This window comes from Ctenopharyngodon idella, chromosome 10 (assembly GCF_019924925.1).
Source record: "Ctenopharyngodon idella isolate HZGC_01 chromosome 10, HZGC01, whole genome shotgun sequence".
NCBI classification, from domain to species: domain Eukaryota; kingdom Metazoa; phylum Chordata; class Actinopteri; order Cypriniformes; family Xenocyprididae; genus Ctenopharyngodon; species Ctenopharyngodon idella.
This window is the reverse complement of record NC_067229.1, coordinates 6,394,999-6,409,267: the sequence shown is the minus strand read 5'-3', so window position 1 is coordinate 6,409,267 and position 14,269 is coordinate 6,394,999. Positions and strand designations below refer to the sequence as shown.

At 38.3% G+C, this 14,269-nt stretch overlaps 1 protein-coding gene across 1 annotated transcript in view; it reads left to right on the top strand.

Moving 5' to 3' along the window:
• The window catches only part of stab1 (stabilin 1), a 42,268-nt gene extending 33,674 nt beyond the window's left edge, over positions 1-8,594 (top strand). The window contains 11 exon segments of the mRNA XM_051909891.1: positions 71-264; positions 351-495; positions 2,308-2,441; positions 4,437-4,602; positions 4,705-4,811; positions 5,467-5,586; positions 5,748-5,897; positions 5,985-6,098; positions 6,993-7,139; positions 8,136-8,243; positions 8,360-8,594. Coding sequence (XP_051765851.1) covers positions 71-264; positions 351-495; positions 2,308-2,441; positions 4,437-4,602; positions 4,705-4,811; positions 5,467-5,586; positions 5,748-5,897; positions 5,985-6,098; positions 6,993-7,139; positions 8,136-8,243; positions 8,360-8,398 — 1,424 coding nt within the window. The 3' untranslated portion in view covers positions 8,399-8,594.
• The last annotated feature ends 5,675 nt before the right edge of the window (positions 8,595-14,269 follow it).

The window sequence follows — 14,269 nt, the reverse complement described above, 5'->3', positions numbered from 1 at the left end:
GTATGATTCCCAGTGGATAAAATCAAATCTCGTCCTACATTTTGTAATTTTTTATCTTTTTTTTTTTTAGCCCCGGATCTTTGCAGTGAATATAACGGAGGCTGCGACGAAGAAGCAGACTGTTTGCAGACCGGTATCAATGTTAACTGTTCCTGTCGTACCGGATACTCTGGAGACGGACACATCTGCTTGCCCATCAACCGATGTGTAGAGGAGGTGAACGGTGGCTGCAGCGATTTCGCAGAATGCATTGTCACCGGACCTGTACGTGGAACTTCTGTTTTTTGTTGTTGTTATTGGGTGAGAGCTGTTAAGGGTAAACAAAATGTGTAACATTTTCCTTGTGGCAGAATGAGAGGCACTGCGAATGTCTCACAGGGTATGTGGGAAACGGAATCCAGTGCTTGGAGAAAGTGGTGCCCCCTGTTGACCGCTGTCTGGAGGACAACGGTGGCTGCGACCCCAAAGCGATGTGCAAAGACCTTCATTTCCACGGTACGATTTTACAGTTTTTTTCTAAGTATTTAAGGCAAGACACAAAGTTTGGTGTATGTACAGTGCCTATAGAAAATCATCATGCCCCTTTGAAATTTGAAATCATCATGCCCAGCCTGAAATCAAAACACATTCCAAAAAAACTTTTTCCAGCTTTATTTATAAATTGTGCCTTACAGCATCAGAGTAATGAAAGAAAAAGCAACAGTTCTGAAAATTAATAAAAAACTGAAAAACTAGAATAACAGGGTTGGAAAGTCATCTGTCCCCCGATTTAATACTTTGTTTAGCCACCTTTTGCTTTAATTATAGCCATTAATCTTTTTGGATATGTCTGTACTAGCTTTGCACACCTAGATTGGGGAATATTTGCCCATTCTTCCTTGCGAAATTGCTCCAGTTCAGTCAAATTGTGTGGTGAGCGGCAATGGACTGCTCTCTTCAGGTCCATAAACAGATTTTCTATCGGATTTAAGTCAGGACTCTGACTTGGCCACTCAAGGACATTCACCTTTCTATCCTTACACCATTGCGTTGTTCTTTTGGCGGTATCATTTTCGTGTTGGAAGGTGAATGATCTGCCCATCTTCAGCTGTCTAGCAGAGGGACGCAGGTTTTCCTCAAGAATTTGGATGTACTTGGCAGCATCCATTTTCCCTTCAATCCTGACCAATCGCCCAGTCCCTGCTGAAGAGAAACACCCCACAACATAATGCAGCCACCACCATGCTTCACAGTATGGTTTGTTTCGGGTGGTGTGCTGTGTTTGCTTTTCGCCAAATATAGCGCTTGGAGTTCAGTCCATTTTGGTCTCATCAGACCATAGCACCTTTTGCCAGATGGCATCAGAGTCTTCCGGGTGTGTTTTTGCATAGCGCAAACGAGACTGGGTGTGGTAATTTTTCAGGAAAGGCTTCTTTCTTGCCACCCTGCCATACAGGCCAGCTTTGTGTAAAGCTTATGAGATAGTTGTCAGATGCATAGACTGACCAATCCCAGCCATAAAGCCTTGTAAGTCCTTCAAAGTTGCCGTTGTCCTCTTGGTAGCTTCTCTGATGACCTGACTCGGTCATCCAGTTTGGATGGACAGCCTGATCTAGGCAATGTGTTGGTGGTGCCATATGCTTTCCTCTTCTTAATGATGCTCTGAACAGTACTCGGAGGGATAGCTAAAGCCTTCAAAATGTTTTTGTAGCCTTCTCCTAACTTGTGCCTTTCTACAAATTTATCCCGGAGGCCACTCTTCCAACCATGGTGAATTCTTTGCAGTACAGTGGAATCTTCAAGAAACAGCTGTTTTTTTTTCTGAAGTAATCAAAACCACTACAATTGATGTCAGGTGGGGCTGATGTTTGTTCTGGAAGCCGATTGGTTGCACCTGAGCAAGTTTATAATGGTATACTCTTAAGGGGCTGTTCACTTTACCAAACCAGGTATTTCACTAATTAAGATTTAATAATTCTTCAAAATGTTTTAAAATATTATTTTCACTACATGTACATACAGCTCAAAAAAGTTAGACTTCATCTATTTTATTTTCCAGGGTGTAATGTGACAAAAGGTAAAGATTTTCACAGGGTATGATAACTTTCTGTTGGCACTGTAAATGCTGCTGAAGTGGAGATTTCTGACTACAGACGAAAATAGATAAAGTGTAATAAAAGCTTTGGCTGTTTTCATTCCAGTGGTCAGAAGCAACACTTTATGAAAAGCCAAATAGCCCAAAATCTCAAAACTGACCAATGCATTAAACAACACTTTTCCCTGTAGTGTCTTACCTTAAAAACAACGGCTTTTATTCTTGTGTTTCAGCGAAAACGGCGGGCGTTTTCCACCTGCGCTCATCTGAGGGGAAGTATAAACTGAATTTCAGCCAAGCACAGGAAGCTTGTAAGGCAGAGGGAGCCACACTTGCTACATTCTCGCAGCTCTCTGATGCGCAGCAGGTTTGATTGCACACATCCTGCATTTATGGTGCCATAACAGCAACAGCTTTTGAGATTAAGGTGCCAAAAAATATTGCTGCCAAAAAAGGTTGATTGTCAATGTATGAATCACAGCTCACACATCGAAGTCACCTTTAAACAGAGCAGCTTTCTATTGGTCGGTGCTGCGAATTCGTGCGATCAATTTGAATATATATGAAAACAGCATTGGGGAATTATTTCACCCTTGCGCGAAACTCCCGAAAACACAGATTCCTATTGAAATTGAATTTCACTCATGTAATTTCGCCAAGCTATGTTAAATGTGATCCCACATTTACACAGTGTTTCTGCAAACAGTTTTGCAGGGATTTTTTGTTTTCCAGTAAAAAAATCTACATTTTTATTAAATCATAAATTTTTGTGAGGAGAAAAACTATACAGAGAATAAATAAATCTTGGATGGAGTTTTTCTTCACCACTAGTCAATTGTTTTTCCAATATAAATCTCATAAATTTTTTTGTTATATAATCAACTGTTAGTTTATCAATTTAAATTATAAAAAAAAAAAGCTTTTTTGTACTTTCCGTTCTTTAAAGAATCCTGAAAAAAATGCATCACTTTTTTCACAAAAATATTAAAGGGGTTATGAATTGAGAAATCAACTTTTCCTTGAGCTTTTGATATATAAGAGGTCATCGTACTATAAGAATATCCTGTAAGTTTCAGAACTGAAAACTTCCTTGTTATTCCAGTAAAAGCTTTTATTGACACCAGGCTCAGCGAACAACTGATCCTGGAATGTGCCTATCTATAGATAGGTGAAACGCTGCCTCCGCAGAAGAAATCAACGCCTACTTCATCATTGCAACGTTAGCCCCGCCCACTGGCGTGTTAGTGAGATGAGGAGGAGAGAAGAGCGATACAGGACTAAAAATAACATTACCTTTCAAAGGATACTAATGCTAGGAATATGGTCATTTATTTTCAACAATGTAAATGTCTCAGTTGAGCATTATTTAATAGTATTCGCTACATTTCACTGTGGATTCTTTGGTAAATCAATCGCATTTCGGGGCAGACTTTGCAAACAGACTTCTATGATATGGGCTCGACAGTAATGAAACAGCATGTAAGTAACTGTGTTAATTCTAATGCCTGATCTGATATGTATTGATTCATCTACAGTCAGATGTTCTTTGTCTATGTGTCAGTAAATCAAACTAGTGACTAAAGGTCAGCTTCACGTTGTTTCTCTTAGTAGGATGAAAATAATCTGTTATTTAAATGGTGATTAAATTATATAAAGAAAGCGATCAAAGAACGCTTCCTTTACAATCGCTGGAGCTGTCAATCAAACAGCGTTCTGGACACGCGCCAAAACTCACGTTTTATTCAACGAAACTCTTAGTTACATCATGTTTGCACTGTTAGTTATGACGAAAGCATCCATTAGTGTGCAGAAATTCAGTTGTAATGACGAGATCACTGCTTTCATGCACTCAACACATGTCTGTGATCGGCTGTTCATCACTGCAACCTTTCATACCATGATATAAATATAATGCCACAGATCTAAATGTAATGCAGCACTGTTCGCGATTAGTTAAACTTGAGAGCTGTAATAGTAAAAACGTGCTAAATGTTTTCAAGAGAGTAAATACTTAGCTATTTCAAATGGAAAGATGTCAGCCAATCACAGCAGTGGGCGTTTACACTGAAGTCTCACAGCAGACACGCCCCTTAAAACACAGCGTTCAAATCAGAGGGCTGAAATCAGGGTAGGAAAAATGCCTTTTATCTCTAAATTATGACAATTTTTGATGTAAAAAGCATATTAACATTATAAGTGCACATTATAAAACAATAAAACAATGCAGTTCATGACCCTACTGTTTTCAGCATAACAAATTGAGCACTTTGTGATATTAGTATGATTTCTGAAGGATCATGTGACAGTGAAGACTGGAGAAATGGCATTGCATTATAAAATAAAGCTTTTTTTGTTGTTCCAGTTGGGAATGCATCTATGTGTGGCAGGATGGATGGACGGGAATAAAGCGGGCTATCCGATCCGGTTTCCTTCTGCTAAATGTGGTGACAATCATGTCGGTATTGTGTTGTACAAAGAGCCAGTCAACACCAGTTGGCCATACGATGCGTACTGCTACAGGATGAATGGTATGACTGTCAGGAAATGCTTCTCATTTGAAATGTAATATAACATTTTACAGTATCTAAACAATCTTGATGTCAAATGATAGCCATTTTTCTCTTATACAGAGGTGTCTTGTGAATGTGGACCTGGATACATTGGAAGCGGGGAATTCTGTAATGGAGACTTGGCCTCAGTTGTTGCCACCACTTCCAATTTTTCAGTGTTTTACACAGTAAGTAGCCTTAAACCACAGAAAACAATGTTGGTGTTTACAGTATTATGTACAGTAAACGTTCTGTGCATTACTGTGAACTCAGGTATATATACTATTGTTCAAAAGTTTGTGGTTTTCTGACTGAGTCAGTGCCGCCTGCAGCTGTACTTTCAAATGAAAATTACCCCAAGCTTTACTCACCCTCAAGCCATCCTAGGTGTATATGACTTTCTTCTTTCTGATGAACACAATACAGAGTTATATTAATGTATAATAAACTTAATGTATAATAAAAAAAAGCTAACACCACAAAACATCACAGAATTTATCGAATCCATTGCTAAAACTTAGAGATGTTTGTGCTGTTGTTTCCCTCCAAAAATAATGGCGCTTCCTGGAGGATGATTTCATCAAGGAACTGGCTTTTGTAATTAAAGGCAAAAGATTAACAGGATCTGCCAAATAATTAAACATATTCCCCAAAAACCTTTTGTTTTAATCATTTTAATTAAGAAAAGGAAAAAAAATGAAGCAATGAAAATCAACTTAAGTTAATAGATTTTTTCACTTAATAGATTTACTGCCGGTAGAAATTAAGTCATATTCAATCAGGAATATTCCTCTAATTTCATAACAATTGAGTCACACATTTCCTGTTGGTTTCCTCCTACAGGCTTTACTGAAGTATGCTGAAGATGGAGAGGAGGGCAAGAACCTGCTGAAGTCCTTGTCCGACAAATCATTAAACTTTACAGTTTTTGTACCTCATAATGGCGGTTTCTCTGCAAACAAGGTGATTATCAATATAAGCCAAAAATAAATCTCAAATGAACATTTTTTTTAAGTGTAGATGAGTCAGAGACAACTAATAGGAAGAAAACAAACAAAGTAGGAACCAGTTGGACACGCTCTTTCTCTGCTGGCCTTGATTCTCCGGTTTATTTTCTTTTTCAGACTTTATCATGGAGGGATTTGCAGTATCATATATCCATCATCAATAGTCTTCACTACTACAAGGACTTGAAGCACAACACAGTTATCCCGTCTCGTCTGGGCTCCGACCTCGTTGTAACAATTCCCTCTAATTCCAGCAGTCAGTATGAGGTAATCAAACCTCAGCAGCTTTACACCACTTAGGTATCACTTTGAATACAATGTCAAGCAATCTGAATGTTTTATTGGTTACCACAGGACTCTCAACCCCAAAAACTGGTGAATAAGAAGGTTATATTGGACTGGAACATTCCAGCCATCAATGGTCTGATCCATGTCATTGATGGGCCTTTGAGAGCTCCACCTGTTCCAGTAAGTGGCCACTTTTGTATTAGTACAATGGAGCATTTTGGAGAACTGCCTTGCTTTATGGATGTACAAGTAGAATGTATTACAGAGGATCGTGGATAATTGCATTAAAGGGTTAGTTCACTAAAAAATGAAAATTACTCACCCTCATGTCGTTCCAAACCCGTGAGACCTTCGTTCATCTTCAGAACTCAAATTAAGATAGTTTTGATGAAATCCGAGAGCTTTCTGACCCCTCCATAGACAGCAACGTTAAAGGCCCAGAAAGGTAGTAAACACATAAAATAGTCCATGTGACTGCAGTGGTTCAACATTAATGTTATGAAGTGACGAGAATCCTTTTTGTGCGCCAAAAAAAAAAAACTTCATTCAACAATTTCTTCTCTTCCGTGTCAGTCTTTCTCAATCCATCTATCCATCCATCCACCCATCCATCTATCCACACATCCATCCATTCACCCATCCATCCATCCACACACACACCCATCCATCCATCCATCCATCCATCCATGTTTTGCACTTTTCATCTATCCACCCATCCACCCATCCATCCACACACACACACACCCATCCATCCATCCATCCAACCACCCACCCACCCATCCATCCATCCATCCATCCATCCATCCATGTTTTGCACTTTTCATCTATCCACCCATCCATCCACACACACACACTCCCATCCATCCATCCATGCATCCATCATCCACCCACTAATACATTCACCTACCAAAGCATCCATCCATCCACCCACACCTCTTTACACCCAACCACCCACCCACCCATCCATCTTTAGTAGATAACCATGACAGACCTCACAAGTAAATTCTCAATCAAATTAATTATAAAAGTTGTTAATGGTTTTGCATACAGTGAAATTTATGATCTAATTTTCAGGTGCCAGCAGTCCTTCCAATCTCACAGTCCAGTGGTGTCGCAGTGACCACTGTGCTGATCGTCATTGCCATTGTTGGTATTGTCGCCGGGCTCGCATACTACGTCCTCAAGCACAAGAATGATGCCTTTCGCTTCCAGTATTTCAAGGTACATTGACTTAATAGAGCTTCAGATATCTATCTATCATCTATGTATCTATCTATCTCAAAATATCTAAGTATCTAAAAAAAAAATTCTGTGACAAACTTTCTTTTTCCAGTTCCAATGTTCTGGATTGCCTTTATATTTGATTCTTACACAAATCATTACCAGTTACACCATATTCCTAAAAACATGTTTTGTTTGAATCATTTTGATTAAAGGTACACTATGTAACTTGTAGTAATTAAAAACAACTGCAAAACTGCAAATTAATTTTGCAGAAAAACATTGTTTTGGTGGTGCTTCGACTCTGCGTGACTGTGGATGAATGAATTCTATTACAGAGCTACATATGACAATTTATCTTCAATAAAATACTTTACTCACCCGTTGAGTAATAAAAATGTCATCTCCACATTCCTTTCACAACATTTTAAATCCTTCAATTCTTGCCATCTCCGAAAAGCCAAGCCAGTGTTGATTCTCCTTTTATTACGAGCTCTGTCACGTTCTCTTTTTGCCAGCAGACTCCTCTTTTCAGCATTTGTTTAATCCAGGGAATGGAGATTTAGCGTTCTCCATGTCAACGTTTCTCGCCCATCGTGACAATGAACCTATGCCACTCCCACACCATACACACATCATAGTAGCCAGAGCAACTTTCTCAATTTACAGATATGACGAGACTCACGGGCGAGTGATGTATGTACGCAATGTCCTGCAAAAACCACCCCGACAGGTCTAACATATAAACATGTATAACAGACTTACCTTAGTGAATCATGGTAAGACAAAAGCAGGTTTTGGAAGAAGGACTGATGATGTATTGACTCATTATTTACATTTTGTTAACTTAGAGCAAAAAAAGTTACATAGTGTACCTTTGATTAAAGAAAGGGATAAAAAGCAATGAAAAACAACTGAAATGAAATAATTTAAAATGATAACCCAAAAACTTTCAGTCCCAGAAAACTAAAAAATGTCTTATTTATCGTTCAACAGAATGATGACGAAGACGGTGCTTCCACAAAAGATGGTGGAAACCCTGCTTTAGTATCCATCCCAAATCCTTTATACAGTGGCTATAGGGCGTTTGCAGAACCATTTGGGGTAAATATAGAAAACCCTGTGTGCTTGTAATTTTAACTACTTGCAATTATTTTAAATTTCTACTGGTCAAACACGTTTGTAGATGAGTTATTCTTGTCTATATTTGATTGTTTCAGGATTCAGCTGCTACAGACACACCCAACCTCATGGACTAGCACAGACAGCAGCATCGACCGATTCTTCCTTTGTTTACCTGCAATCAACTAACTACTACAGAGAACCTGGCTGGAGGACGTGGCTTTAACACTTTTTTATATGGTTGAACCTAAAAAAAGACCCTGATTATGTCCTAGACCCTAATTATGCCCTACTGTGGTGCTTTCAGTTCAATAAAGACATCTGCTAAAAACACTGGGTACATTTGTTAGTTTACCTGTTGTTTTTGAGAGGGTTCACTTCTTGGCCAATCGTAAAGGAAATCAACTGTCCAGGGACTAAAACCTGGGGTCTCATTAATATCTCCAACTACAATGCATAATCCCAAAGGTCTCGTTGACATAATAGAAGGGTATTTTTGTGTTGTTCAGTTATATTGCAGACAACTGAAGCGTAACGCAGGAGGGAAAAGAGTGAAAATTCCCAAGAGGAAAACAACCACCTGTTCAGACTACGTGATGGGAAGACAAATCCTTTATTTCTGACCTGCTATAGACTGGAGAAGATAAAGCAGGTCAGATTTAAAAAATGAGTCAATGATTTGAGTTTAGTGTGGGATTTCAGGTTTTTTATGGTGAAACAAGTTAAAATGTTTTTTTTTTTTAAAGTTTGAACTGAGATAAGAGTACTGAGATTAGAGTTTAGTTCAAAATTTATTTAGCAGTTTTGGCAGACGCTAGAATGAAAAGATGAATCACAACCGATTATGTATTTTCATCAAGAAAGTAGACCAATTACGACCAGTTACCATGATAAGAGATTGTCAAACATCAGTCTCAATTTCTAAAAAAGTATAACAGTCACAAAAACCACAAATAATGCACCTAAAAAGAAATTATGTACAAAATATAGTTTAGAGTTAGTTCACCCAAAAATGAAAATTCAGTCATTAATTACTCGCCCTCATGTCGTTCCACACCTGTAAGACTTTCGTTCATCTTTGGAACACAAATTAAGATATTTTTGATGAAATCCAATGGCTCAGTGAGGCCTGTATTGCCAGCAAGACAATTAACACTTTCAGATGCCCAGAAAGCTTCTAAAGACATATTTAAAACAGTTCATGTGACTACAGTGGTTCAACCTTAATGTTATGAAGTGACGAGAATACTTTTTGTACGCCAAAAAACCAAAATAACGACTTTATTCAACAATATCTAGTGATGGGTGATTTCAAAACACTGCTTTATGAAGCTTCGAAGCTTTACAAATCTTTTTTCAAATAAGTGGTTCGGAGCGTGAAAGTCACGTGATTTCAGTAAACGAGGCTTCGTTACGTCATAAGTGTTTCGAGATTTCAATGGTTCACCACTGGGGGGCAACTTTGGCAGTTTGATACACGCGCTGGATCACTGATTCAAAACAAAAGGTTTGTGAAGCTTTGAAGCTTTATGGAGCAGTGTTTTGAAATCACCCATAGATAGATATTGTTGAATAAAGTCGTTATTTTGTTTTTTTTTGGCGCACAAATATAAGTATTCTCATCGTTCATAACATTAAGGTTGAACCACTGTAGTCACATGAACTGTTTTAAATATGTCTTTAGAAGCTTTCTGGGTATCTGAAAGTGTTAATTATCTTGCTGGCAATGGAGGCCTCACTGAGCCATTGGATTTCATCAAAAACGTCTTAATTTGTGTTCTGAAGATGAACGAAGGTTTTACGGGTGTGGAACGACATGAGGGTGAGTAATTAATGACTCTGAATTTTCATTTTTGGGTGAACTAATCCTTTAAAAGGAGTGTGTAAGTTAAGCAGTTCAAGCTGTATTATTGTAAAAAATTTTAAAAAGATGAAATGTTTGATTTATTGTAGGGATGATATGTTTGATTAATATCAATAAAGCACTGCCTTGCAAATACTGCATATAAACAAATATGCATATAAAACAAAACAATAAACAAATATTGCAAATATGCATATAAACAAATAATAATTTGGTACATCAAACATTGGCAGTAAGCGTGTTAGGCCTCATACATGAAGCTATTTTTGGAATGCAAAAACAGACCTAACACTGTTTTTAATGGACTGTGGTGATGTACAACTTTTAAAAGATCATACAACAGTGCATTGACTATTCCGAGGTACGTTTTCTTTGCTAATTTCTGTGATTTGGGAATTATCCCGAGGGCTTTAGGACCCAGGGCTAATGAGGACTGCAGTGTATTCATAGCTGGGCTTTTCCTCCACCATTCTTCCAGTTCCACTCATTTCCCATCCCCCCATTTTCATCGCGCTCTTCCGCAACAAAGCAGCGACACCCATCCCCACTCTAGACAGAGAGGCTTCTAGGTCACACAGAATTGTGTCATGTCACACCTTTCATTGTGTTTGCTTTGAAATGTATGAAAGGAGGAGACTACAACGTAGTCAAGGTGGCATGTGGTGTTTGTCTTTGAGAGCTAACACATTTTAAAGTAAATGTTGAGAGGTGGTCAGGTATTGGAGAAGAAATGCAGTTTGCTAACTTTGAGTGAGATAAATCAAAATGCACCTGTTGTTCAAGCGAGCAAATATCAAGTTTGGACAGCAAAACAACATGGCAAAAGAAGAGTTTTGTGGAGGTCCGAGCACCACATTGAGCAAAAAAGTTTTAAAAAAAACAAGTCGCTTCAACAAAATCATGTAGATGATGATCAGTATTGTTTGCCAAACAACATATAAGAACATTATGTAAATAGCTAAATTGCACTTGTAGTTACAGTGTCTAACTGTTATTGCATTTAGCCATCAGTTTCTATGAATGTGGCCAGAACTGGCTGTCCACCAAAAACTACATGCCCAGAACGAATATCCCAGAGGGCTTCGGGAGCTACCGAGAGGCGTACGTCAGCTCCAAAGAAGTTGCAGTCCTTTCAGTAATTCAGTAATCTGTAGTTATGTCATGCCAACCAGAGTTCCTCAAATGCCAAAGAATGAATGTGGTGATGAGACCAGAAGTTCAGAATTGGCCTTGTGTCCGTTTGGTGGATTTGGTTCAATCCCTACATATTTATTGTGTGACAGTGTTGAACTGTTATTGTTAGAGCTTCAAAAATGAGGTGTTAAAACCCAGGATTTATTTTTTATTATCTGTGTAGCCCAAAACACATCTTTGAGTCCAAACAATAAGTCCTAGAGATAAGAAACTTGGTAGAATAGAAGTACTCTTTGACCGGGGCAATGTTACACCCCAAATCGGAATGCAAGTGCTTGTCATTGGATTCATTGGGTCAATTTTTTATTTTTATTTTAGCAAAACCTACTTTTGCAAAGTAATCGCAGTTATTTTCCTCAAACCAGTTAAGCACAAACCCCACCCCACAGCCAATTCTAAAGATTTCATTGGTCAACTCAATCACAAACCTCTAACCTAAACCCAAGCGTTAACCCTAATATAGCATTGGTAGCACCTCCTGATATATCAGACTATATCTATCAGCTATCGCATTACTGTGCAGATCCATCCATTAAGTCTGAACTTTTCTTGATGGGTGATTCCTTGATTAAGTTGACCAATGAAATCTGCTGTGGGGTGGGGTTTGTGCTTAACTGGTTTAGGAAAATAGTCGTATATTGCTGGTTTCCTGATTGGAATGAAACCAGAGCAGGAAGATTGAACCGGACTACATATAAGTAGAGGGTATGGCTATTATTACAGCTATTTTCATAAACTTTGGTACACCCAAGGAAGTTCCAGTTTCTCGGTTCCAGAGGGCTTGATAAAATGTGCTAAAAACGTTTTAGCAAATGGAGGCGCTATCATCTGTTTCATGCACAGTCTGTGAGTAGATATACAGCTCTGGAAAAAAGTTTCTCTTGATTTGCTGTATTTATGTTTGAGTAAAATTAACATTTTTGTTTTATTCTATAAACTACTGACAACATTTATTCCAAATTTCAAATAAAAATTTTGTCATTTAGAGCATTTATTTGCAGAAAATGACAACTGGTCAAAATAACAAAAAGATGTTATGTTTTCAGACCTCAAATAATGCAAAGAAAACAAGTTTGTATTCATTTTTAAACAACACATTACTAATGTTTTAACTTAGGAAGAATTCAGAAATCAATATTTGTTAGAATAACCCTGATTTCCAATCACAGCTTTAATGCGTCTTGGCCTGCTCCCTATTAGTCAGTCACATTGCTGTTGGGTGACTCCTGGAGCAAAAATCCATGCAGCTTGGCTTTGTTTGATGGCTTGTGACTATGTCCTTCCTCTTGATCACATTCCAGAGGTTTTCAGTGGGGTTCAGATCTGGCCATGATAGAGTCTTGATCTGGTGATTCTCCATCCACACCTTGATTGGCCTGTATGGCATGGAGCATTGGTGGAGGATTGGTGATGATCTGGGGGTTCTTCAGTAAGGCTGGAATCGGGTAGATCTGTTATTGTGAAGGACGCATGACTCAAGCCACATACACATATTGCTTCCTTCTGCTCTGAGAATGTTCCCCAACTTGAAGGATTGTTTTTTTCCACAGGACAATGCTCCATGCCACACAGCCAGGACAATCAAGGTGTGGATGGAGGACCACCGGATCAAGAACCTGTCATGGCCAGCCCAATCTCCAGACCTAAACCACACTGTAAACCTCAGGAACTTGATCAAGAGGAAGATGGAAGGCCATCAAACAAGCCAAGCTGCTTGAATTTTTGTTAATTTTACTCAAACACATACATATAAACAATAAATCAAGAGAAACTGCTAATTTTGCAGTGGTCTCACATTTTTCCAGAGCTGTATATTCCACATTGTTTGATACTGAGACATAGCAATTCATATTCTCATGCCAAACAACTTGGCCCCAAGAACTATTGGTGTTCACCAAATCATTCCTTTGGCATCTTATATTATTTGCCACAATGTACAACAATAACAATGAAACGTTTGCATTTTTCCATTTCTCAAACCTCTCAAAATATGGCTTTAAAGACCCTACAGTGAATTCTAATTATTGCTTCTCGCAGCTTTATTTTATCTGGCCAGACTGGCATTTCTCCAAATTCACATGCCCAGACCAGAAAAGCCAGGGAAATAGAGGCCACCAAGAGGCCTATGGCAACTTCAAAGAAACTGTGGTCCTCCATGACAGATGGTTGAAATGGTACACAAGGCAACAAATGCCCTACCCATTTCACAAGTTTGTCATTCAAGCCCAACAATTTGAGTTACTGAAATGTTAAACAAAGCCTTAATGGTGTAATGAAGCCGGACTTTTCAAAACGTCGGCTGATTTTGTGAGAAGAATGGTGGTAGGAGCATCATGTTTTAGGGATGCTTCTCTTTTGCAAGGCTGGAAAATGGTTGGAGCAAAGGACAGAAATATGCTGGTGGAAAAACTGCTGCCTTTTACAAAAGCACTGGGAAGGAGATGGTTCAACTCCTAACGTATTTAAATTCCAGCATAGTGTTTGAGATTTATTGTGAAAGAATGATTACAAATTTTTATTTTTTATGAATTCACTAAAATGCAGTAATTTTTGGCACACGAAAGAGTGTGTCTAAACCCCCTGTGGCAGCAATATCAAAACACACCAATGTTAAAACACAAAAACAATTAAATATACTAATAGCAATAATCACAACAAGCAATTCATTAGCCAAGTAACATCTGCTAAGTTCATTAACTAAACATGGTTGCCAAGCAACTTGGCATAGTAATATAAAAAAAATTGTGCAGTCCTCTGGTGTGTATATTAGCTATTTCAAAACTTCTTTGAACATACCAGCTCTTACAGCAGGAACTAATTTTATTTTTTGTTGCCCATAACAATATGTAATCATGTCCAGGCCTGATGTCATTGTGCTGCAAAAAATTACTACTTTTATGTTGTCTGTTCTTTTTTACAAAAAGGACACACTGAGACCCCAGTAATCCAC